The sequence below is a fragment of the Mchenga conophoros genome, linkage group LG16 (assembly GCF_057382185.1).
Source record: "Mchenga conophoros isolate Kocher_MC1m ecotype Shallow Benthic linkage group LG16, M_conophoros_male_GT1.1, whole genome shotgun sequence".
Classification (NCBI taxonomy): Eukaryota; Metazoa; Chordata; class Actinopteri; order Cichliformes; family Cichlidae; genus Mchenga; species Mchenga conophoros.
The window spans coordinates 23,246,136-23,272,605 of record NC_140541.1 but is presented as its reverse complement, the minus strand read 5'-3'; the positions used below and the strand labels follow the sequence as shown (position 1 = coordinate 23,272,605).

Here is a 26,470-nt window from a genome sequence, read left to right as displayed (position 1 = left end):
CAGTGCCAAGGAGTCCAAACTGTTTAAATACCTCACCAGCTTTCCATGTGAAACAAAGTGAAAACAGCAAATGAAAGAGCCCGAGAGATGCAACCCAAACAGGCTCTTACGGTCCTTACATAACCTAAATATCTGATCACATGATTATTGTTTTGTTGTTTTCTCTGCTCCCAGACTATTACCGTAGAGATTTGACAACTTGAAAACATTTCTGGAGGCTGTCAGGAAGTTCACAGTGGGGTGCAGCGAACTGAGATTGGTGGTTTATGGAGAGAGCGTGTGTGCGTGTATTTGTGTGTTACACAAAAATGAAGCTGAGTATAGGCTTGTGCCGGGACCTAGCTGCTTTTCTGTGTTACTGGAGGCACAATCAAGTAAGACCGGGGGGTCTCTGGCTGTCTTGGCCCCGTAACACACAACACTGCTCAATGGGACGGAAGTTATTGGGGGGTTGGGGGTGAAACTGATGACATGGTGTGTGACAGAGACTCATCATTTGAGTGCGATACAAGTGTTTGAGCTGCAAGGCTGTAATGTTGCTCAGCTTGTCTGGAAAGATTTATTCTAGATTGCAGGGCCCGAGGGGTCAGTGGATGCACATGCGGGAGGTTTACCTGGGAAAAAAAATGGACTTTTTCTTTTAAGGAGGGGGGAAATGATGGTGTCCATAATGAAACAATTCACAAGAATCAGCTGGCTGAGAGTTAAAAACAATTAGTGTGGATATCTGACTACTTCTTCATCTGCTGTTTCCCTCAAACACAACAGCAAGTGTTAATGTAATGTTTCCTTTAATGGAGATCTACATAGGCGGGCTGCTTCTGAGAACACAATGCATTTAGGTCTCCACAGAAGTTGGATTTACAGCCACGTTTCTGCCTGACAGAAAAAAATGCTTTTATATATTTTTCACCCACCAAGGAAGGAGAAATGTTTAATCCAACACCCACTGCGAAAGGAAAAAGTAATGCATATCTCACTATCTCGTCTGTCTCGCAGCGAGATGAAATTGAAATTTTAATGCATTTCAGAGTTTTTTTTTTTCCTCCCGAATGGAGACGTTGATAGACACCAGGATGTCATATTTACAGTAGGAACACTCATGGTTTAATGCACTCTACAATACTGCCATCTCCAAGTTCTTCGGAATAAAACATGCTCTCGAACATAAAGGAAAAGCCAAAGGTAAAATTATTCCTCAAGCTTTCTATCAAGCTTCTGCATTCATGGCAAAGTCTAAAGGGCATGTCAGTCCTCCTGCCTCTGAGAGAGGTAATTATCCTTTTCCTGTCAGAGAACAACAAATGATAGCCAACTATGGGGGTGCATTTTCAGGAGCTGAAATTTGTCAAAAGGAAGGAGAAGGAGGTTTAATTTTCTGGCAGCTGCATATCTACTTTTATCATGTTTTTTTTCCCCCACTGGTCATTTGTTGCTTTTTTTTTTGCTCTTCACATGAGCTCGCACAGTGTAGAGCTGTTTGTTTATGTCTGCGAGCTTCTGAGGGTGTATTTATGTGCCCTGCATTAACATACCTATTTATAGTCCTACACTTTCTTACAGTCATCTTTTTTTTTTCTGTTGTGACCATTTCACAGATTATATATTGTCCAAGTAATTTCCCTTTCAGCATCTGTGTTTTTTACCTTTCAGAGAAGGCAGTGAATGGAGGGAAAATTATCACAATTACTCATATAATTGAGCCGTCTTTGTAGCAAGTGCAGCTTCAGTAGCCCCTTTTTTCCATCAGCCAAAATGGTTTCATTATATGGGTTTTTCATATTCCCTGACACAGGGCTCTGCTGAGGGCCTGGCACGTGGATGAGATGCAGGATGAACAGAGCGAATCATTAAGGTCACAGTAGGAATAATTATCCCAGCTATGGAAAGAGCATCTACAGCCTTTTTTCTCCCCCAGCACAAATGCAATGTCCACGGCTTTTAGTCACAAAGAACTTTGTTACAAATGGAGCTTCCACCTTCTACTTATACAAAGAAGAGAGGGGGAGAGCAAGACTTGTATCAACATGACAATTTTCCATCATTAAGACTAATGACAGGCACAGACTGTGGGGATCAAGGGGAGCACAAAAAAGAGAGGCGCATTCAGGTGTTGGCTGAGTGCTGACCTCCTTCCTGTCTTTGTTGGAGACTTAACTCTTAACAAAAACTAAAAAGGGTTTCAGACTAAAGGCGCAGTGGCAGCTGAACGTCAAGCAGCCCAGCTCTCCATGGGCAAATGACTTAATTGGCGAATTTGCATGTTTTCCATTTGTGAGGAAATTAATTCAATAAGGCCTGCATGTAAAGATGTTTAATCAATCGTTGTTTTACTGTAGGTGAAATAATTCTCCGTTATGGATGCATTTTATTGATTTCTACCCCTGTCATCCATCTCTCTCGCATCACTGCGCAGACTAAGACTTTAATTTTTCACTCATTTTTTTCTCCATCTAATTTGTTAACGTGAAAGTGGAGCTTAACAAGTGGGACTCTGCAATATGTCCACAAGTATGAAGCATCCGCCTGACACTAGTTTCTTTTACAGTTTAGCTGAATTAAGTAAAAGTCATATTTTTCCAAGTCCTCTCTCTCCCCAGCCTTCCCTCAGGTAATTGGTCATTTTGCAGCCAATTTTGGTCAGGTTGGATGCTTGCTGCCATGGCCTGACCCCTGCTGCTGCTGTAATGGGGACAGCATTTCTACCAGTTCACTAGGAGCCTTTCCACGCCGTGACCCCCAGCTTTCTGAAGAAAGAGCTGCTCTGAGCACTAAGATGGAAAGAAAAAAAGGAGTTTGAAATGTGACTTTTCAGCTCTGCAATGAGCCACCTTAAGTCAGTCAGCCAGCATATTAGAGGTATATTAGGGAGGCCCTGCTGGATATGAAAGACTTGGACATCATGTTTTTCCACAGGTGTGAAAATCAAGAAAGGATATTTTAAAAACAAGCAAATATATAAATATATATATTTTCAATTTGATTTATTGCCTCCAGGCTTCAGCACTTATAAGAGTGTCAGTCACTTCCGGAGCAACAAGTCCAGATTGTCCAGTTCCTCCCAAAGTGATGAGAAGCAGGAGCTCATGAGGTCACCAAAGCCTGAAAACAAACAAAAATAATGATTGTTATCCCGAACAATTTCTTAGTTTCATTTTTTAAATTGTTTAATTGTTTAAACAAGGAGAGAGAAAAAAACATTTTAGTTTGCTATTAAAATATGACAAAGTGCAAAGTTAACTTTGTCCTGCTTATAAACTGTCAATTAAAATCAAATGAGGAACACAAGCATGTTTTAATTAGGATGTGAAATTGAATGAAAAAAGTCACATTTATACAGGAAGAAAATGAAAATGAAAAACTCTAAATATATTTAAAAAATTTTCATTTCACACAACATAAATGATGAGCTGATAAAATATACTGTCAACTCCGATTATCACACAGAAATGCACCATTTGCTATTAAAACATATTCTGAGGGAAAAAAACTGACACCAAACTAATTTGAGTTCAGCTGTCCAAAATAAATTCTGCGTCCTTCTCTGTTTTATATAAACAGTCAAATAAAACCCAACATGATTTCATCTTCTCCCTCTTGACCCCTATGATAATGCAATAAATTAACCAATGCGACAATCTTGCCTCTCAGATACTATGATTCATTTTTTGTTGTTTTTTTTTTTTTGTTTACACGTAACTCGGTAAACAAAATCAATTCGCACTTTGATGCCGCATTGAACATGAAAATAGACATTGAATCGAGTTAATTGTAGTGCATCTAGTTTTCGTTCATTGAGGCTGCAAATTACAGGATGGCAGCGCGAAGCAACGCCAGAGAAGAAGCAGGACAAAAGGCAATTTCACTTGTCTGATCCGCTGCCTTTAAAAACGTGAAATGCAACCTTCGTATAGTTTGACATTTCTGCTGCAGCTCACTCACCGAATTGCATTTGGATTTGATGATGTGCTGAGGCCTGCTGTATTCATCTTTATTATTATTAATAATAATAAGATTTTACATCAGTTATATGGTTAGTGCTGTTTGAGATATCTGTGCCCTATAACCATTTAGTAAATAATAATAATAGCAATAAAAAAAAAAAAAGAAGGATTTGCACACTTCGGAAATAATTCAATATTCTCAGAAATTCTAAAATCAGAAGGAGGGGGAAATATACATATCCTAATAGGCATATTTGATCTTTTGCAGTTTAAGGAAGAGGAATTGCGATTTTATTTTATTTAAAAAAAAAAAAGGATTTAAATTTCCCTGCACCTCCAGTGTTGGTAATTAATCATCACTCCCATGCAGAGCCTGCAGGGTGCACAGGGAGCTGAGCCTCCACACAGCATGGATGCACAGTTTACCAGCGCACCGCGGTCGGGGTAATATTTGGCGGCTGTTAAAATGTGGGTTGGTATGGCAGTTGAGGAGGGCTTTCTATCACCGGACTGAAATGAAGTCTGTGACATCTTGGCCCGTTTACCCCACCACCACCACCATCACCACCACAAGCAGCAGCAGCAGCCCCCCTCTCTCTTTCTGTCTCTCCACCTCTGCACTAACCCTCAGGTGAAGAGCAGCAGGTGTTAAAACACCCTCAGCCACAGAGCTACTCACTCCTAATGAGTCCTGCCTCCGCGCTCCATCCATGCATGGAGGACTTTATTTTTAGTGTGGCTAGTTAGAGCCGTGCTGCCCCGCTGCAGGAAGGACCGCTGTGGCCTGCGCTGCCCTCCTGCCGGCGTGCGCAGGAGTCAAATTATTAATGAAAGCGGTAATATTATCACCGCGCCTGCCTCGTCCGAGCCACACCGAGGATGGCTTGAAAAAGAGAGAGAGAGAGAAAAAAATCCCCCTTAAATAGGAAATAAATAGTTGTCAAATTAAGTTTGTAAATGTTTGATTCTGCAAGAAGGATCAATGGGATGAATATAATTTATGCAGGATGTTTTTCTCCTCGTCTCCAAATGACATAAAAATCTCTCATTATTATTGCTATTATTAGGGTGTTATTTTACATTTTTCTGCAAATTCTGCCTCTATTCTGTTAATGGTTTTGCTTCACAGCTGTCTGTAGATACTATAATCGTGGGAAAATAATGACAGTTATCAGTCGCACCCACCAAGTACCCATAAAAATCTGTCCTCTGTTCTGGAAGATGATAATTATTGGTTGTACTACCATTATCATTGTCGTTGTTGATAGAGGAAATCTTGAAGCATTTTTCGAAAGTAATTCCAGAGAAATCACTTCAAATTGGCCTATTTTAGGGGGGACAAGGGACCAGCTTTCGTTATAGCCTAATATTTCACAGAAATCTTTAAATTCAGGCATCCGCAGCCGCCTGGCACATTGTGGCACACGCGCCGTGATGTCAGCGCCTGCATTTTGATAACACATTTTGCAACTTGCTAGTTCTGCTATGAGTTCAATTATGTAATTATACTGATAATCACAGTGACGGAATTTAACTGCCTTTAATTTGTTATTCAGGTGGAGATGGAGGGACTACGGATGGAGCAGCCAGGCTGTGTTTCTGCTCTGCGCAGACACCAGAAGAGAAGCAGCCTACAAATGAAGCCTAATAAAATGAAGAGCTGCTGCTGCTGCTGGATACTTTCTTCTTCTTTCAAGTGCATCCCGCGGAGGCTCCCTGACCCCGGATGATGCGGATTTATTTGCTTTTTTTCATGACTTAAAAAAAATTGAGTAAGTGAACAGATATGTATGTGTATCTATATTTTAAATTGCAGCTCCTGTACCAATTTGAATTTTGTTCTAAATCTGCCGCTGAGGGAAATTGCCTCCAGTCTTTTCAGTAGTAAGTTCAATTAAATCAAACGACAATTATTCTTGTTAGGCTGTGGGAGGCTGGCCGCACCCCATCCTCACTTAGATTCATAATAATCAAAGGTGGCGGTGTTTAACTAAACTGTGATCAGTAAATTGACTGCGGCAAAAAGGGTGCGTAAAGATGTTTGGAAAGCATTTAAATGCGACTAGAAAACGTGTCCATCCGGCCTAAAAAACAGGGAAAAAAGAAAAAGAAAAAAAAAGATGCGCAAAAATAAAACCGCAAGTTTGCCTAAATTTGCAAGACTAAATTTGGAAACTGTAGTTTAAATACAAGCAGTATCCCCGGGTTTAATTTAAAGGGATTGCTCTGCTACATTTGCCGTAATATGCTGTGATGCTGTGTTGTTGTTGTTGTTGTTTTAGTTGGTATTATTCTTGTCATCATCAGGCCTCAGACAGAGAAGCTTCTCATTTCACATCATTGCAGACTTTGCTGTTTCAGTCCTTCTGCTGCCAGGTGAGACCTCAAGTTGCACTAAGTGTTAAATACATGACTAATTACAGGCCTACTTATGAAAATTGAACGCTAGTGTTATGCTAATACGCGTTCACTCCTGATGCAGCATTGGGAGCTGTGATCATCATCTTAAGAAAAAAAGGCTTTAATGCAGAAAGAGCAGCCGAATATTTAAGTTTATTGGCCTTTTTTTTTTTTTGCAGTAGCAGTATCACTACTACAAATAATAATCATGTTATTATGGTGAATCTTGACATGTCAGGAGGAAATCTGAGGTTTTGCGGTTTTCCTTGACTTTATCAGGTTCTTCGGACCTAGCCTCAGCGTCACCAATCGGCTTCCCTCTTGGAGAGAGTGGACCAATCAGCGACAGTCTTGATGAATATTCATGAGTCCGAGATTCAAACCTTTGAGCGAGTTTGTCTTGGTCCACAGCATCATTCCTAGGACTTTTCACGGGCACAAACTACATTTTCTTATGAATGGAAAGAGAAAAAATCTGTTCGGCTTAAATTGGGATCCGTCCTTCACTGAGATCATAGAAGGAAAACAACAAAAGCGAGACAAGGGGAACCGCCAGAAGAGATGACAATGACTACGATTCCAGAAAGTCTTAATAGCCCTGCCTCAGGAAAAACCGTTTTCATGGAGTTTGGACCCCCGAGTCAACAAATGTCGCCTTCCTCCATGTCTCACGGACACTATCCCATGCACTGTTTACATTCTGCAGGTCACACACAGCACGACAGCTACAGTCCAGCCTCGTCGTTCCCCAGATCCTTGGGTTATCCATACGTAAATTCCGTCGGCAGCCATTCCACCAGTCCATATCTCAGCACAGTACAGACTTACCAAAACAGCTCGGGACTCACGCAGACACGATTAGAAGATGCAGGTAAGTGTGCCACAGAGTGCTCTGGATCCTAAATATCAACTTTCTGTGCTGGTACGGCTTTCCACTAGACGGTGTAGGCAAAAAAGACGACCCAGATGTGGAATTAGGCTTGGTAATTATTTATTGCGTAAGGCTATAAACAATGTATGCAATTAAGGGTAATTATACCTAAAGTACAGCCTGTAAAACTTGCGCTGCAGTATTCATTGCTGTGCAGCACTCTTTGCTACAACTGTCTCCTCATTTTTCTCCCCTTCTCTGCTTCTTCTTCTTCTTTGCTTTCTTCTGTGTCTCTGCCAGCGCCAGAAACAGAGAAAAACACAGTGGTGGAAGGCGGAGAGGTGCGCTTCAACGGCAAAGGGAAAAAGATTAGAAAACCAAGGACTATATATTCGAGTTTACAACTTCAAGCCCTGAACAGGAGATTTCAACAGACTCAGTATTTGGCGCTACCGGAGAGAGCTGAGCTCGCAGCGTCGCTGGGTCTCACCCAGACACAGGCGAGTGTGATCCGCACACACATAGCTTCACTGCGCAGCTGCGCCAACGACGCATTTCTGCACATTTTTAAATGTTTTTTTTATCTCTCACAGCATACATTCTTCTTCTTCTTCTTCTTATATTATTATTATTATTATTATTATTATTATTATTATTATTATTATAGACTATAATTTATTTAGTGTTGTTTATTAATAAAGATAATTTATATTTTTTATTATCATGTTTTGCTTTTCACTTTTCACGTGCGTAAAACCGCGTAAAATGGTTATATATATTTACATATATTTTAATGTCTCTCTTTAAAAAAAATATATATATCTGCAGGTAAAAATTTGGTTTCAGAATAAAAGATCCAAATTCAAGAAGCTGATGAAGCAAGGCGGTGGTACGATCGACAGCAACGCTTTGGCCACCGGCCGTGGACTTTCCAGTGGTTCTCCCTCGGTGGCACCTGTCTGGAGCTCGCCGACCACCGTGAAGACTTCAATGGGCACGACCGGATCTTACATTCCCAGCTACACCTCATGGTATCCAACCACACACCAAGAGTCTATGCAACAGTCACAGCTCATGTGAGCAGAGAGCTCAGCATCAGGATGGTGAAAGGCCCAGCAGCCGCTGAGCGCGGCTCAGCATTGACAATGCACAACAAACAACAAGATTCCCGGAGTTTGCTGCCGCATCCCGCCAGCTGACACAGAGGCCTCCTCATACCGAAGACGGCGAGCAGAGATACAGAAGAAGAGAAGAGGTCAGACAGAGTGAAAAGGCGCACAATGCGCCAGAGGGCAACCAGTCCGTGACCGTCCCTGACAGCGGAAATCGCAGACAAAAGGATCATTTGTTTTTTTTTGGCTGCTTTTGTTTGTTGTTTTTTTTTGTTTTTTTTCCAAATGTCGGTTTCTGTTTGTTTTCAAACTCATATTTGTGTGAACACTTCGGTTGTTGAGCTGTAGGCTACATGTTTATTAGAAAACACGTGTTTGTTTACGCCAGATTGTCGGGGCCCAAGGTGATGAGTCAATTTGCATTCATCGACAGTTAAAAGGGCCACTTAGGCCACAGCAGAGTTTCTCTAACCAAATAATTAACGATAAATTCCAGCGGTAGCCATCAAGCCGCTCCACTCACAGCGCATTCAACCGCAGAGCACAGGGTGCTGTGCGCAGAGCCTCGAGATGCTACTATGTTGTTTCTACGTGTTTGTTATTTAAGTTAAATTATTCGGGCTAGTTTTTTCTGTTTGAGGTCAGTCTGTGTTCAGTTTGTAAGCGTGTTTGAAATGACAACACTGTGTTGTTAATGCTGCACTAACGCAAGCAAAGCTTTTCTATGCCGTGCCCCGATGTTATGTGAAAAATGTAAAAGGCCTGACGATTTGCTGCTTTAGAAAAAAAATTGTCCTGAGGGTGAGCAGCTCATTTGTCACTGTATTTTGTACATAATTTTCTTTTTTTCTGTTCCTTTTTTTGTGCTGTATACTGGATACGCTGTGAAACAGGGTTTAGGCTTTGTGTAGCTTACTCGTCGAAATGTGTTTAGTCAACATAGGAAATATTTAGTTTTGTATTGATCACCTTAATTTATTTATCTGTTTCTGAAGTTTATGTACATAATGTGCAAAGTTTCAAAAGCAGTAAAATATGATTTAAATTATGTCAAGAACGGTGTCTGATTCACCCCACCTCTTCCTCCACCATACCGCCATCACCACCACCCCTCCATCCTCCTCTACCCACCCTGGCCCCTGAAAAGAAAGGCTTCAGCGTGGTGCAGGTTTAATGCGAGCTGACACAAAGGAGTATCATGTTGGCTATTGTAGCAGACACCATGTGAGCGCGTTTGAATTAACTGCAAAAGGGTCCTCGTTTAGATTTATGGTCATGTCTAGCGTTTAGCCTGCATGTGTTTGTGCTGCTGCTCGCTGGCTGCAGATGTTGTCAGACCTCTGGAGTCAAGCTCAGAATTAGAAATCTGGCCTCGCATGTAAAAATGCATCAAGACAGTGTTGTTACGAGGCCTAGTCTCTGCAGTGTGTGTGTGTGTATATATATATATATATATATATATATATATATATATATATATATATATATATATGATTTAACCACCACTGTGTCATTCAGCAAAATCGCCTTTCAGCCCTTTCTTAAAGATAACCTCCTTTCTGTTCTACTCTTTAACGATCCTCACTTTTTCACTTTTTCGTCATGAGAGAGATCAATTGGGTGTGTTAAGTGAATAATTGCTCAAGAGGCAGGTGCTGCAACAAGAAAAAAAAAAGTCTGGCAAAGGGCGGATCAGATGGAGATCAGTGAGAGTGAAAAGTTCAAAGGCCTTCTTGTTTGTTTAACACGGCCGAAGGCTGTGGTTAGAAATAGCCATCTACATGGGAAAAAAATGAAATAAATATTAATAATATTTTAAAAAGAAGAACGAGATCTGTTTTTCGCGCGCATTTCGGTGGTGATATAGGAAACAAATTCATTTATTATAGTTGGATTTTAGCAATATTCATAGAAAATCAAATAACACTTGGATGCATTGGGGAAAAATCAAAGTAAACGATATAAGTAATTAAGTAAATAATGATTTGAATAATTAATATTAAATTAAAGTAAAAAAATAAAAATAAATATTAACATAAATTAAAAATAAAATAAAGAATTGAAAAATATATTACAAAAATTAGAGTTTTGTATGTGCCTGCAAAGAAAAAAATTCAAAAAACAAAACAAAGAAAGAACAATTTTTTTGATGCACGGATGTGCTCGCTCTTGCAGCTGTCACAGCTCCATGAATAAATAAATGTTATTATAATAGCAAATTCGGCCTAAAAATATTATTTTCTGGCATCTGCGAAGTCCGTTTAAACCTGACTCAAGCCAACATCCAAAAAAGTAACCAACACAAGATTATTATTATTATTATTATTATTATTATTATTATTATTATTATTATTATTATTGTAGAACACGTTAAACTAGTAAGCGTGAGTAGTAGCCTTGTTTTTTATGGCATGCTTTGCTTCGATGCCGTCTCCTTTGTTATTCTAATACAAATCTTAAACATGTAGAGCTCTTTGTGTGCAGCCTCACATTTACAACAGGCCTTCGTATATTTCGATACCATTAGGAAAGCAGAGCTGCTGCTGCTGCAGTGAACATAAATCTGCCTACCTAGCCTTAGAAAAGGCGCAGCTGCACATCCAAGAGGGTCAGTGTTATTTCGCTGTATTCTCCCCTTGATTATACGAGCTGAGCCCATCAAACCCAGCATAATTACAGTAATTTCGCCCTTATTTATTCTAATGCAGTTTCCTATCTCTGAGGTAATTATGAGCAATTTTTTTCGCACCGAGGATCTTTCTGCGTTGACAAAAGAGATAGCGCTCTGAAAGACATTTTCTGCTGCAATAGGAGGGGGAAAAAAGTGAAATAGGTGAGGTGCCATTTCGTCACCGTTCCCTTTAGACTTAGCCTATGTATAAGACTGACAAATTGCTTGCAGGTGTACATCACCGAGTTGTCAATGCGAAGAGGCTTCAAAATGAGCAAAGCACAATGTAAGAGTAACGAGTGCAGCGACTATAAAGAAGAACTTCTCTGTCTCCTCTTCCTTGCATCTTCTCTCCATGTGAGCGGCTTTCTAAGCCATGGGAGATTTCAGCTAAAAGAAGCTCCTCGGTTGCACTTTAACACTGAAGTTGGAGATAAAATAGTCCACGTGTAATATATTTTTCTTTACCCCTCCTGCTTCTTGAGGATCTAGTCTTTGAAACGGCATCAAAGAATCAGCATCATTCACGGATGAGAATACAAATTAATAAAGGCTGTGCGCAATGAAAGAAATGGACAAATCGAGCCTCATTGCGCACTCGGCGAAGCCCCTAAAATGTAAGAAATAAACATGTGGTACACACCTTTCAGCTTGAAATTGAAGAGACAAGCTTGCCCTCTCTGGATTTTCAGATATCAGCATGGAGGCAGATCAGCACCACCAGCAAGAAGCAGCAGCAGTCCTTCAGCACAGACTCAAGACGAGCGCTTAAATCCCACAAAATGTGTCCCATGTGTCGGTCTAAGCTATAGCAGCAGAGTTCAGAATATGACTGAAAATGTCTGCTTTATTTCCCCTCTTTATAGCTGATGGGGAAAAAAATGTAGATTATTAGCATAAATGTTTACTCCTCATTACGCTGATGACATTGTGCACTCGAGATCTTGGTAATCTTTGGGGGAAATTATGAGTAATTTTTTAAAATTTAAAGCAGCAGTTACCATGCAATTCAGGCTAATTCTGCGTAGGCTCCACACGGATATAATTACCGTCGAGTCAAGATGTTAGGCTAAAAACTATGCATTGATATTCCCATTTATTATGTACATACAACTTTGACAATGTTGATGCTTGAAATAGCGGGAAATTGTCTTGTGTAAAAATTACACCCCATATTAGGACATCTAAAATTGCGAAGAATTATATAGTAATTGCAGGCTTTCAGATTTGAAAGCCAGAATGCTCAAACCAGAGCAAATGTGGATGAAATTACAGATCAGGGTATAAATTAGGATAGGGGGGTATGGCATTTACAAGTTGCCCAGAGAAATGCAAAAAGTATAAACCACAGCAGCTCTAATCCATGAATGAAATCACAGGGAGCAACAGAAAGCACCCAGAACCCCCCCCCCCCCCCCCCCTTTATTTTATTTTATGACGCAAACAATAAATTAAAGCAAGCAAAATGTGTTATTTTGGAGCATTTTTTAAGTGCACGCTTGTACACTATTTGCAACACTGATTTTTTTTAGACGTATGTACATAGGGGGGCTGCATGTGTCTGATACTGTCAGCCCTGGGGGGGGGGGGGGGGGGGGGTTGGTTGGTGGGGGGCTTCATCATGCAGATACAGCAACCGCTGACAAGCTGCAGTCTTAATTATGTACAAGGAAGAGGTCCCACTTTATGGCCTGTAGTCTTTTGAAGAGAAGCGTGTGGGACCATGCACCGTATATCACCATCTTTGTGTGGGAGCCATGTGTAAATTACACGAGCCCCGCTCTACCTGTCTGTTGGAGTCAAAACATCTCTAATAAACATTTTCTCAATTAAATCTATAATAAAACAGGGTTTCCTGCATGGCTCCAATAAATTGTTTTTTTGGACGTATGCCTGTGTTTTCCATGTTGCCCACAGGCCCTACAAGCAGCCAAATAATGTGGGTCAAGCTGCTCGTCTTCGAAGATCAGAGACCTCGCTTGTGAGGCGTGAGAAATGTTTCCATGATGTTGTAGCTGCAGGCTGTCTTGGCTCTCGAGTTCCTGTCTCTTTTCTCTTGTTAGGTTGAGTTCATAAAACGTCTGGAAAGCGGCTCTGTGACTCCACAGAGTCTGACGAGCTTGTGCTCATTCATACCCACCCTCGTCTTCTCCTCTCGCATGCCAAGGCGTGTTGGTGATGTTGTCGCTCTAAGCTCGGCGTGCGCCCCCCGGGCCTATGTCTCTGCTTGCCTGCCTGCCCGAGCCTCGGTTCGGATAAGCAGCTGCTGGCGGCAGTCAGAAGTAAATTTCAACCGAGACAACTCAGGAGTCCCCCTGGATGCCCTGGAGCTTGTCCACGCTCGTGATATAGCACCACAAGACCTTCATGTAACTACAGGCTACATTTTTACAACAAATTATTTCCTAAGATTTTTTATTTATTTATTTTTAAACCCATTTAATAAAAAAAGGCACAAATTTAATTAAATGAATAAATAAATAATAATAAATAAATCTTAATGCATCGACATGCCTTCATTTTCTAAAATGATTTATTTTTATTTATTTACTTTTTTTTTTTGAGAGGGTAAATCCAGCTTTAGTGAACATAGAATGTATTTATACACACATACAAACTCGGATGCAAATGCACAGAAAACATTTTATTTAAATAAAATCTGGCCATATATGAAACACTGCTAAAATAAATAAGACCAGAACAAAAAAAGAAAATACAATTTAGTGTTGATACAAGTCAGAGGGCGGGACAATCAGTAGCTCACGGTGGTTAATGGATGAGGAGCCAGAAAAAGACAAAAAAATAAAAAATAAAATTAAGTCAAAGCGAGGTGGGATATGAAAAAAAAGCTGTTGTAAAATATTTACAAACGTGGATCGGAACACTTATCCCCCCGGACTATTCAGATGAACTACGTGAGGAATGGATAAAGGTAAGCTGGTTTTGTTTTGATCGCACAACATAAATGAGGTCATATTGCAAAAAAGGCACCATACAGTTAACTTGTGCTACATTTGTGACAGGTTGTCCTGCGATTCATGTTTTATTTTATTTTATTTTTTTGCAGGGATGGCAACACACATAAAAAAGGAAGAGAAAAAAAACAAAAGAAAGAAGAAGAAAAAGTGACGTCCAAGTAAAAGTATATGGGCTCGCGCCCATGCTGTGATTGCTTTGGGTAATAGTGGTTCATTCATCACTCACATAAACAAAATAAATAAATACAAAAATAACTGTAGAAATCTGAGTCTACCATTTGTAAGCACGAAAACTGGCAAGGTCCATAAACCTGTCTGGTTCCATGAAATCTCCTAGATGCTGCGCGTAAAGTTCGTATGGTGCAAGCACGAGGTCTGCAAAATGAAGGTAATGGCATTTTATTTTCTCTTTATTCACCAGTATTGTCCGATTTACACCCGACGTTTTCTCGTTCTCTCGCTCGCTCTCTCTTTTAAATTTCAGAATATTGTCCCAGCGCTTATGGCGGAGTTGTGGTGATGCTGAACCAGAGGAGGCTGCAGATGCGTGGCAGAGTTCGTAGTTGAGTACCAGGAGTAGTTTGCCAAAAACGACGAAGGCGCAGTTGTGTTTGGAGGGCTGCTGCTCTGAGGTAAACTAGAGCTGACATTGTTCATTCTTTGAGTCTGTGGAAAGTCCCAGGCGGTAGTTGGTGGAGACGTGCACGGGGGAGATTCACTGGAAGCAACATGTTGTTCTGGGGGGATTTCTCCACTTTTCCACAGCTTCTTGAACTTGGAGCGGCGGTTTTGGAACCAGATTTTAACCTGAGAAAAAAAGAAAGAAACTAATTTAAGCTTAAAATCGATTATAAGCGATATTTCCCCCTTAAATCCCATCTTTGTCAGTTTTAATTTGTTTTCACACTGAGACATGCAGTGGATATTTGACAGCGCATGAGCCCACAGATGCAGACTACCCACCTGTGTTTGCGTAAGGCCCAGCGACGCTGCCAGCTCGGCCCGTTCTGGTAGAGCCAAATACTGAGTCTTTTGAAACCTCCGTTGAAGTGCAGCCAGTTGGAAGCTTGAGTAAATGGTTCGAGGTTTCCTGACCTTCTTTGGTTTTCCATTAACCATCCGGATTTCTGGCTCGCTCTCATCTTTCTCTGAGGGAACATTCAAATGCAATTCACGTTAGGCACGAAGGGTTTGGGCATTTTTCAGTGTTGCAGAACTGCTAGGCGTATTTGCACTGTTGTCACTTTAGGTTTGTCAGATTTGTGTACCCCAAATACCTTAAACCTGATTTGATTAAATTATGTATATTTATAAGGCCCTACTAAAAAAATACAAAAAGCCAAAATAGGCCACTTTGTGGATCTGTAGGCTCTTTCTTTGGAAATAAATAAAACAGTTTATCGTGTTACATATTCATACAAGAAAAATAAAGCATCAATACATTTTAGTCAGATAATAATATTTTGTCAAATACTGTGCATACAAATTAACTCAGACATGTTCTGCAGTGCGTTTTGGTCAAAGACAAAGCCACTGAATACATGCAAAATGCTCTAAAACGAACTTGAGAGCTCGCCTACCTGTGTCTGCGGGAGTTGGCGATGAGTTGGAGCCATAAGAACCGTATGTACCATACGATGAGTTGAAACCGAGGTCGTATGACTTTGCGTTATATGGCACAGAACTCGTGGCGCTGCTGTGGTACTGGTAAGTGCCCAGTTGTCCAAACGGTGACCCGGCGCAGTGCCCAGGCTGCTGGCCGTTGTAATAGCTGCTGTCCGTCGCCGTGGAAACCGGCAGAGTCGGGGACTCCTGCGATTTGTGCAAGCTGTGGTAATTGCTTGAGGTAATCTGGTTCGAATGCATATCAGTATTTAAGTTCTCGAAAACTCCAGTCATCTTGGAACTGGGGGAGAGCAGCCCACTAACCTATGCAAAAAAAAAAAAAGAATATCGCAAAAATCGCGACCTAGGCGATTGCGCGACAGGCTGTAAAGCACGACTCAAATCTTGCACTGATGACACCCTTTCGTGAATCAAAACGCATCCCCGTGTATACCTTGGCAAAATCAGCGCAAGGTGTGTCCTTCTCACAGTGGCCTGTGATTATCTGCTACGGTCGGCGGTGGGAGCGCATTTATGAGAGAGTGAGAGGGAGAGCTACTGTGTCTGAGGCAACCAATGAGTAAGGGCTGCACGACTGACTACTCCCCACCGCGTCCACCCTCCATTATTTCTTCAGGTCTGTCTGTCCCAGTTGTCTGCGGATAGTTTTACATAAAAGCATCTCAAAAGGTTTAGCCTGCAGAACCAGGCCTGATCTCCACGCGCAAACTGCCGTTTAAAACCAGATGAATATTGATTTTGGACAATGGATAACACCTACTGCACGTTAGGAAAACGATGCATTAAACTGGGCCAAGAAGCAGTTTTTGGCTTGCAGTACAGTGTATGTTTTTTGTTGGAATTTGTTTATTAAAGCTTAACAGTTCTTTATAGTAAAAAAAAAAAACCCTGAGCAACAGTAACACTTTTCTTCTTTTTTGTCAGAAGCAAACTAGATAAGGAGGGGACTGTTTAAGGGAAATCTCAAGGAGCTGACACAAAACCAAACCTTGTGGATATCGCCTAAAGGTGAAGGTTTTGTTGCTGTGGAGAATAACTACAGCGCCACCCAGAGGTCATAAAATTTACTTGTTCACAAAATCCCTTTTGTTCACTTACCTCTCTTTTTCTGTCTGCGCACAACTCTAAAAATAAATAAATAAATAAATAAACTAATGGTGATTTAAGCTACGTCACATCCGCGTGAGGAGTCCAGGTGTGTTGGTCGTTTGACACTGTGATGCGTTCAGATCTCCCGGAGATCCTGGGAAAGTTCAGGTAGTGACGGAGCGGAAGTGCAGTTGTCGCCATAAGATGGCAGCATAGTTCCTTTTATTAACACGCCTAAAGCCTAAAGCAGGCTGCTCTGTGTTGATGAGGTTAGCACCAGCATGCATCTCCACAAAAACAAGTCTCTCTCTGGAGGTTTATAAAGAAACCTGCACTGAACTCTGGCTACTCTTTATATAGTCATAAAGTGAAAGCCTAGAGATGAATCATCTCTGATAGTCTCCTCAGTCTCACAACGTATAATACATAACAACCACAAATACTGTCAAAATACCCTCAGAAAGTTCAACTCAAACTCCACACGTAAACTTTGTGCCACAAGTTGCTTAGATGTGTTGCTTAGCAGCTAACAGCTGACTACCCAGTCAGTTAAAAGAAGAAGTTTTTAGTTGAAAATGCACAAATCATCATATCTTTAAATAGAAGCCCACAAGGATTTCACAATCTAGTTCCCAAAGTTTCTAAAAGTAAAATGGGAGCAGAGCATTGTAGCTCTCCTCTCCTCTCCCTTGTGGAACCAGCTTCCAGTTTGCATTCAGGAGACAGAAACCCTCTTCCCTCTTTGAAGACTAGACCTAAAACTTTACTTTTTGGCAGACCTCATAGTTAGGGCTGGATCAGGTGACCACCCCTTTTATTTGCTGCTATGGGCTCAGACTTCTGGTGGACTTCTGACACACACTGAGCATTTCTTCTTTATTCACTCCTTTTATTTGTCCTTATTTCTCTTTGTGCTTCTTTTCTTTCTTCTTCTTCCTCTCCCCACCTAACTCACCACAATAGCTAGCTATTCCTTCCTGAGCCTGGTTTTGCTAGCTTTCTCTTCCTGTTAAAAAGGGAGTTCTTCCTTCCCACTATTGCCCATTTCTTTATAATAGTGGATCATCTGACTTTTTTGAGTTTTTAACTCTAATCTTGTTGGTTCTTTACCCTGCAGTATAAAGCACCATGAGGTAACTGTTGCTCCAAAGTGGCCCTACACACACACATATATAGTGATATATATATATATATATATATATATATATATATATATATATATATATATATATATATATAATGAACTGAATTAATCAAGAAATCTACTAGATATGACCAAGACAGATACACAAGCGAGAAGGATACAAATCAGTAATATCCATAGTTTTGGTGACAGGTCAAATAGAAATGCAGCAGAAATTATGAATTCATGCATCCTTGCAGCACCGTGTGTTTTAAAGTCTGCTTGATTATGAAAGAGCTGATTTCTAAATCTGTTGTTTCGAAGTCCAGGTAAAGATGTGCTGACACCAAACTAAAGCACATTCATCTGAGGCTTAAAAACATTTTTTTAAAACTAGCACTCAACTATTAATGACAGTGACAAATGAGTTAAATCTTCTGTATTATCAGTGAAGTTCCCTTTTAATTTTCTTTATCTGTGATAGCTCCGAGCAGTCACCCTTCTGATTCAATAAATCATCATCCATTATGACCCAGTTCAGGTCACACGAGTAACCATTTCCTTCTCAACAGTGAGGGTGTAGCAGGACCCCATAGCTCGAGTTCAGGGGGGATTCCATCAGTCCATTGTTTTGCTGATGTGGGCAGTCCTCTGTCACCATAGGTCAGTGTAGCTGCATGTCACTGCTCATTAGTGGAACAAAGTCTCTGCATTCAGCTGCCCCGTCATCATCATCAGAGCCAGAATGAGCAGAAATTCTCCAGGAGAGTCACATGGAAACCTTAAAAGACTGGAGAAGGGGGACACGAGTAGTCATACAAGAAAATATCTTCTTTTCATAGTTTGCTTGTTTGCTTCTTCCGAGTAAGATGCTTATGCTGTGTGTCATTTATGCCACAAAGAGGAAGAACTAAACAGCTTTAAAGTCAGTTGATGGGATAGAAGATTCCTCTGGAGAAGGCACAAATCATTAGATATTGGGATTACAGTGAGTGATTTCACAGTACAGTCACAATCAGCATCAGGATGTGCCAAAACAACAGCTCAGGCTCCGTGTGCTAACGATAGGTGACATTCCTCCCATACCTTTTCTGTCACCCTTAGGAGCAGTTCTTTCTTGCTGCGTCAAACTTTTCTGTTTTCATGTCACTCGCGTGTCACTCTTAGTGACTATAAATGTGATTTCATCCCTCTGTTGCAGAGCAGCTGGTGTAGCGGATCTTCCCCGTGTTCGGTGACATGGAAATGATGCCAAATGACTGCAGACAGATGTAAGCAGCTTTCATTGTGCATGTCAAATTTCCTATTTTTACACGAGTTGCTCTTGACCGGCTTTCAGCACAGTAATCAAACAAGCTTTGCGCACACACACACACACACACACACACACACACACACACACACACACACACACACACACACACACACACACACACAGAGTTGCATGTCAGTTTATTCCTAAAGTAAAAAAAAATTAAATAAATTTTAAAAATAACAAATAACAAGAGTGAAAGCACATAAATCTTTCAAAGCAGCTATGGCAGAAAATACTTCATTCGAATAATATATTAGCACTCGTATTATAAAAGAAATTTACTGTTTCTTGAATAGAAAGAGAAACTGTTACGCTGCTTCAAATTACAACATGTGTGTTGCTTGTCAAATATAACCTCAGCATTGTCACAACTTTGTTCAGACTTTATGTCAAGACTAAGAATACCATGAGGACATACATAGTAATTACTAATTTCTCAATCTAGCCGCACCACAAAACCTCTGTTGTTCTCCTTTTCAAGCAGTCTGCTGTACATAGAAACATCACATATGTTATCAAAAATATTTAACAATTTCTCTTTATAACTTCCTGTTTACAAATGAGTTAAAGTGTATCTATGGCATCGAGGTGTCACATAAACTTGTTAGATACAGAATAGACAGTCCAAATGATTAACTCTGACAATCATGGTTGAATTACAGTCTATAGGCTATCAGCCTGATTTTACCCTTTGAAAAGAGTGAAAGATGTGCTTATAAAAGGCCAACAGTGCTTAATATTGACAGTTTGTCACAGTTTGTCTTGAGGAATCAAAGTACACAAGCCAGGAAATCACTGTGAGAGATAAACACCCTGACATTTTTAGGAAGTATTGATCTCAAGCCTCACTTATCTGTTTTTATACTCAAACGGCAAACAGAGTCTGAGTTCTTCCTGATGTGATACCATGTGCACATCCTGAGTTTAGGTTATGGAAAACAGAAGTCAGAAAAGTGAAAAAAACAAAACAGAAAACAGCATACCCCTCCATGGCCGCACAGTGTCTAGTCTCTGTTTTTACTGCTTGTGCAAAAATAACAATACGGGCAGTACAGGAGGAAATCTCCTGCCATCTGGAGCGGATGTCAGACTCATTATTGACTGACCTGTTTATTTAGATACTAATTGCTACTGGTGCGAGGATATAATGGAAAGTCTGAAATCCTAAATAAACCCAAAGCAAGTTTAATTTCACTGTATTCTGCACGATCCGTTATGCGCAGAACAATGATGATGATGTTTTGATGATCTTTGCAGGAATGTTGACAGAAGCTGGCGAGAAACTGATGTTATTCTTCACAGCGCTTCGAATCCCACAGAGATAATATGCAAAGATCGTTCTGCAGGTTTTGGTTTTCATCATGTAGATCTTCTTTTTTATTACTCTTGTTCTGAGATATCACATCACTCTGCTTGATTTCAGATGATCAAAGGTAATGCCCACGATAGAGGTATCTGGCGTTTCGTGGCGTACATTTTGCTGGAGATTTGTCACATTTCTAAATCAGTGAGAAAGATATCAAGGTGAACCACTCAAAAGTTGCTCTGTGCTTTCAAGAAGCTTACCCAAAAACTAAGGACTCTGCTACTCTTCTGCACTTTATATACATTGTTTATGTACACCTATATGAGCTGTTTATATTTTTGACTGTTATCAGTATGTAAAGTTACATTTAATCTATTTGTTGCAAGATTATTTTTAATATAACTCACAACAGCTAACAGACTTGTGTAGAGTCAACAACCTGTCTCTGAACGTGGACAAAACAAAGAGATGATTGTTGACTTCAGGAGAGCACAGAGAGATCACTGCCTACTTAACATTAATGGATCCTCTGTGGAGATCATCAAGAGCACCAAATTCCTTGGTGTCCACCTGGCGGAGAACCTCTTCTGGTCCCTCCTGGTCCAGCTCCATAACCAAGAAGGCCCAGCAGTGTCTCTACTTCCCGCGGAAGCTGAGAAAAGCCCATCTCCTTCCACCCATTCTCACCACATTCTACAGAGCGACTATCCAGAGCCTCCTGAGCAGCTGCATCACTGCCTGGCATGGTAACTGCACCGTATCGGATCGCAATACACTACAACGGATAGTTAGAGCAGCTGAGAAGATCATTGGAGCTTATCTTCCCTCCATCAGGGACACTTACATACCCGCTCCATCCACAAAACCACCAGCATTGTGAAGAACCCCACACACCCCTCACACGCACTCTTCCCCCTGCTGCCTTCTGGAAAGAGGTACCGGAGCATCCGGGGCCTCACTAGCAGACTACGGAACAGTTTCTTCCCCCAAGACGTCAGACTCCTGAATGCTCAGTGAACGGACTGAAAGAAACACACACGCACACCTGCATACACATCACTACCAAGCACTTATCTGCAGTATCTCTCTCTCTCTCTCTCTCTCTCTCTCTCTCTCTCTCACACACACACCTACAGACACCAAGTTATTTTTGCACAATACTCAGCATTTTGTACATTTCCATTGCACTGTCTTGTCTTGTTTATTTTTGCATTTCTTTTTGCACATTGCACTTTACGTAGTCCTGTGTTTGTCCGTTATATGTCATATGTATGGTTGAAATGACAACAAAAGCCACTTCACATGACTTGACTTGATTTAAGAACGTTTTTGGATTGTAATGAAATTTGCATATTTTTGAAGTTCCCCTAATTTTAAATATGAATTAATGTATTAATATAGAGTTATTTTAAGTGTGCTTGTGGTAAAATATGTACAAAAAATGATGCCTAATTTAAAAAATTTATAAAACGTAATTGTATTTAATTATATCCTGAGTACAGTTGGAGAGACACCAAGGTCAACTTAAGTGGTTTTATTTCATTTAAAGTTACAGTCAGCTGATTTTAAATGGGAGAAAGGCACTAAATGACACATTATGATAATTTTCCAGATGTTTTGGGCTAACTGGGGCCAGCAGCAGCAACTCTTTCTGCATTGTCTCGCTGAGCGAAATTCAGGCAGGTTTAGACAGCAGTAGAGTGATTTGGATGTTGCTGATCTCCCGCTGTGTCAGCTGGAGCATTCATCACCCTGGCAACCCATCCTTTTCCTCAAATCACATAAATTCTCTCTGCAAAATGCTTTCACTGAAACCAAACTAAGAGCGGGCAGCTTCTTACAGAGTCAGGAGATAAAATCACCTGTGGGGTCTGCATACATTCAACTCGCTTCTCGCAAACATGGAAATGTGTTCCTTGACCTCTCCGTTTCAAAGGTTGAGCCTGTACTGCGAGGCTCCGGACATACGTGGAGTTTAAGTTGGAAACCTCCAGCGGGGACTTCATGATTGAGCATGTGTTTCCTTAGAATTAGTCACGGTGACTTTTCCCCTCAAGAGAAGTTATTTTTAACAACAAAGGCTTTCATGTTGAGCAACAGCAGCCAATAACAATTGAAAGGAAGTGTTAAGCTTTAAGCTCCAAGCAGATGCTAAGGTTAATGTTTGGTGCATCACACTGAGGAAATCTGTGCTAAAAGCCTTATGGTTGTGCTTCTGTTAAGCACAACATATAAGATTTGAATTCTTGCTTAAATCAGTGGAGGAATAGAGGAAAATATTCACAACCTCTTGGACGTGAAAAATGACATTTAAACCCGAAGGAATTAACAAATCCCCGTTCCTGATGTGACAGCTTTACATAGCTCTCGTTTCCTCTTTGTTCAGGAAAACCTGATTAATTAAAAGATGTGGTTTTCCCAGCTCATGTAAAAAGACTGCCTAGCGTATGATATGATTAGCATGACATAATGATAATACATCCCAGAGGGCAGTCCGTTGCACTAAAGCGGAAATTATTTCTCATTTTGCAGGGCTAACAAAGGAATTCCCTGTTTCATCTGCACAGCCTGGTTGAGAAAGATTTTGAAGAGGTCTGCGAGGTCCCACTCCCCTCACTGCTGACCCAGTAGCACCGTCCACCCCCGCCAAACCCAGGAGCCATAAATGGAACCAATCATTTGTGCGAGGGGAGTGGAGCAAATTTACTGCGGATGGTCTCCTTACAAAGAGCCACACCACTGTCACAACAGGACTGGGATCAGCTGCTCCAACTTTAGGGCATGCTTTACACAGCCACTGATGCAGACACAACTTCTGTTATCACTCAGCATTCATGCACCTCTCCGGTGCCTGTCTGCACCCACAGAGAGATACCATGTTCACTGTTCAGGCTGCTAAATTATAGGCATATCTCTTAGGGACACCACAAGTTGTTTGGATTTCACAACGTACCTAAAACGAATTCGAGGTCAGTTCCCACTCTCAGTCCTTTAAAATCAGGGCACTCACTCTCTTGTTGAATCTGTGGTACTCTACTTTAGTTTATTGTACTCCTGTTTGTGTCTTAACATATTTAACATATAATATAAGCATGGTGTATCACCTCGTTGAACGATCCATCCAACTGTTCTCTCTCTGGTTATCTAATTCAGGGTTAAGGGAAGCTGGAGCCTATTCTAGGTGACACAGGATGAGAGGCAGGCTACACCCTGGTTTAGCACAGAGAGCCGCATATTCATGCCTGTGGTCACTTCAGATTCGCCAGCTAACCTAACCCCATCAGCGTCTCTGGGAGGAAGCCACACAGACACAGGGAGAACATGCAAACTCCACACAGACAGACCCCAGGTTAGAGTCAAAGGTTGGACCTCCTCACTGCGAGGTGGCAGTGCTAACCACCACATCACCGTGATGCCCTTTGCCATTAAAAATAAAATTTCCTCAGCCAAACATTTATTGCTATACGTCCAGTGTTAACCTACTTTTATGAAGATCTAAAAGAAACAAAAAAATAAATTCAGTAACCAAAAGATGTTTTCTGCTTTTAATAACTTTGACCGTCATTCTGTCACCTTCAATAAGACTTGATTTCTTGGCTCACCAGCTGGCAAATTGCTTATGCCAGCTGTATGCTCCGGCCATGTTTTCTTGTGGGTTTGGTTTTGTTATGCTGACTTAATTTTGAAACTGATAGAGCTGGCATGTCCGCCTCGCCGGGAGTGTTAGTATTAGAGTTCCTGAAACTCCAACAGTTGATTTGACACCTTCACGCCTACAAGGTGGCAAATAAGTGAAATCCAAATTCAACATGAACACTTACACCACAGTCAACATCTCTGAGAGTGAATTGTCCTGAATGCTGCACAAAAAAGTGAAGCTCATGTCTAAATTAATATTCAGTTAATGTAAACTACATTTAAATATTACAGATGTCCTCCAAATTAAGTGGCAACATCCATCTGTTTACGTTTCGTTGCAATCATCAGTGTGTTGGCACGCCAGCAAATTGCCTGCACCAGCTGTGCCTTTTGGACATGCTTCCCAGTCTCTCCAATAACTTTGGGTTTAGTTTCCTCCATCAGTCTCTGACATGTCGACTTTGGTGCTGTGAAACTTAAGCTCCTCGCCTTTCTGCCTTGCCAGGATCTGAAGTAAAGGGCAAAGTTAGACTCAGCAAGAAATAGTATAAAGATTTGAAATGACATGCTCAGAAAGGAGGAAGATGTTGACATAAAGATTTTATTCTTAGATGTTATTGTAAACAGCTTTGTGAAATGATTACATTTCATTTAATTTTATTTCAAATTCTGCTGAATACTTGAAGACTTATTTAAGAGGTATTTCCCCCCCAAACACCTTAAAATATTGGCTTTACAGGAAGTTGATATGAGGTCAAACACACAGATTATGTTATTTTTCTGATCTGTAACACATCAGTAACATTGATGAGTTGCAACTGATTAAAAATATTATAATTTAATCCTGTAATGCAAAGTGTATCATATTTGATAGAGAAGTTTTTAAGACCCCTACATGATCAGTGTAATATTTCCCCTGAAAAAACTAAATAAATTGCACAAAATACAAATTCTGCAAAAATGATACAAATCCTAACCCATATATGCAAATGTATAATTAATTAAGCTTTAAAAACCCTCCAGTTTGAGTATTTTATCTGGCCTTTATTTCATTGTTCAGGCTTTATAGGACTGATATGTTTTTGCTGCATGTAAGTAAAACTGAAATCTGAAAAACAAATTATTGTGAACATTAAGAATTAAATTTGCTCACTTCTTTTAAGTCAGTGCAATAAGCGTGCACTCATAGAGAAAGGGGACTCCGGTTCTCCAGTGACTAATGAAAGCTGATATTGTTTCCAGTGATTCGACCTTGGGGGCCTCGCAAATCTTTCTCAAGTGAGTGTTCATTTTGCTCATACAAAGGTGCAGCTAATCTGTGAAGAAAGCCCTCGGCACCTGCAGGGGTCCACCTGTCTGACCTCTTTCTTCCCGCTGACCTGAGACAATGCAAAGCTGGGCGGCTTCACCTTCTCCCACAGCTTGTGTTACACAACCACCCAGGGCAACAGTGGACATGAAAGTGCTGTTGCTTTCAGGTGAACTCAACACACCTTTTAACTCTCTCATAGACACGTAGACAAAATCTAACAACAAAAAAAACCTCTTAGTTTCTTTACTGAGCATAAAATGAACACAAAAAAAATGAATGATTATGAATAATTATTGGAAATAATAATATCTGCAAATAAATACACTGTTTATGCTGAATAGTCCAGATGTTAATAATCCTAAATGCGTTGTCAGAGTCAAGAATGGTGTATTAATCAGCATTAAATGCTTTAAATTACAGGAAGAAGGTATAACCTTTTTTTGCTACTGCCCTGCTGTGAAGTTAATATTGAGCATTTGCCATACCAGATCTTGACTGTAAATATAGTTATCTATATTTTAATTGATCTGCTATAAAAAAGTTTTATGCCCGCACTCAGTGAAGAAAATGCGGATGACATCAGTGAACATGATCTGATCTGACGCATCTGTGACCGAACCCACCAACAGAGATGCCTTTCACATATCTTACACTAGAACCCCCCAATCTCTTGCCACATTAGGAATGTGGCTAAGACCCTGACGCAGACCCCAACCCCCTCACACAACCCCCGCCCGACAACACACACACACACACACACACACACACACACACACAAACTGGGCACTGGGCTTTCTAGTTTCAACAATGCCCACATTGTGTCGTCTTCTGCTGTGTAATTGTGGCCCAGTGCGGTTCAAACTTCACACCCGCACCGGCGAACAGCAGCTGATGCAGCGGGAGAAGAGAGCAGACAGAACAATGGATCTGTTTAATGCTCCTGGTTTTGGAAGATGTGACACAAAACGAATCAAATGACAATTTTCAGGGACTCAGCAGCTTCTGCTCAGCTGTTTGTGAGACTCCTTTATCATTTCCTCGTCTCCAGAGAGAGTACTCTGCGATACTTCAATAAGAGTTAAAA

At 40.7% G+C, this 26,470-nt stretch overlaps 2 protein-coding genes and 1 long non-coding RNA gene across 3 annotated transcripts; 1 reads left to right on the top strand and 2 right to left on the bottom strand.

Moving 5' to 3' along the window:
- Positions 1–2,971: 2,971 nt before the first annotated feature.
- On the bottom strand, positions 2,972–11,898 carry LOC146556804 (uncharacterized). Its single transcript, XR_014888928.1, has 2 exons — positions 11,642–11,898; positions 2,972–3,102 (listed from the first exon to the last, which is right to left on the bottom strand). It is a non-coding gene; the product is annotated as an uncharacterized LOC146556804 (long non-coding RNA).
- On the top strand, positions 5,371–9,373 carry dlx1a (distal-less homeobox 1a). The gene is made up of 5 exons (XM_085249231.1): positions 5,371–5,716; positions 6,252–6,320; positions 6,624–7,215; positions 7,516–7,715; positions 8,044–9,373. Exons 3-5 carry the CDS (start codon positions 6,906–6,908, stop codon positions 8,293–8,295), a joined length of 762 nt encoding a protein of 253 aa, XP_085105357.1. The 5' UTR covers positions 5,371–5,716; positions 6,252–6,320; positions 6,624–6,905; the 3' UTR covers positions 8,296–9,373.
- Positions 11,899–13,484: 1,586 nt separating the features above from the next.
- dlx2a (distal-less homeobox 2a) lies at positions 13,485–16,094 on the bottom strand. The gene is made up of 3 exons (XM_085249230.1): positions 15,557–16,094; positions 14,940–15,124; positions 13,485–14,783 (listed from the first exon to the last, which is right to left on the bottom strand). Exons 1-3 carry the CDS (start codon positions 15,873–15,875, stop codon positions 14,457–14,459), a joined length of 831 nt encoding a protein of 276 aa, XP_085105356.1. The 5' UTR covers positions 15,876–16,094; the 3' UTR covers positions 13,485–14,456.
- Positions 16,095–26,470: the final 10,376 nt, after the last annotated feature.

Coding starts and splice junctions, on each gene's coding strand:
- dlx1a (XM_085249231.1), top strand. CDS start 6,906: ATGACAATGACTACGATTCCAGAAAGTCTTAATAGCCCTGCCTCAGGA. Junction 7,216..7,515: donor GACACGATTAGAAGATGCAG/GTAAGTGTGCCA, acceptor TGTCTCTGCCAG/CGCCAGAAACAGAGAAAAAC. Junction 7,716..8,043: donor TGGGTCTCACCCAGACACAG/GCGAGTGTGATC, acceptor ATATATCTGCAG/GTAAAAATTTGGTTTCAGAA.
- dlx2a (XM_085249230.1), bottom strand. CDS start 15,875: ATGACTGGAGTTTTCGAGAACTTAAATACTGATATGCATTCGAACCAG. Junction 15,125..15,556: donor GCCAACTCCCGCAGACACAG/GTAGGCGAGCTC, acceptor ATGTTCCCTCAG/AGAAAGATGAGAGCGAGCCA. Junction 14,784..14,939: donor TGGGCCTTACGCAAACACAG/GTGGGTAGTCTG, acceptor TTTTTTTCTCAG/GTTAAAATCTGGTTCCAAAA.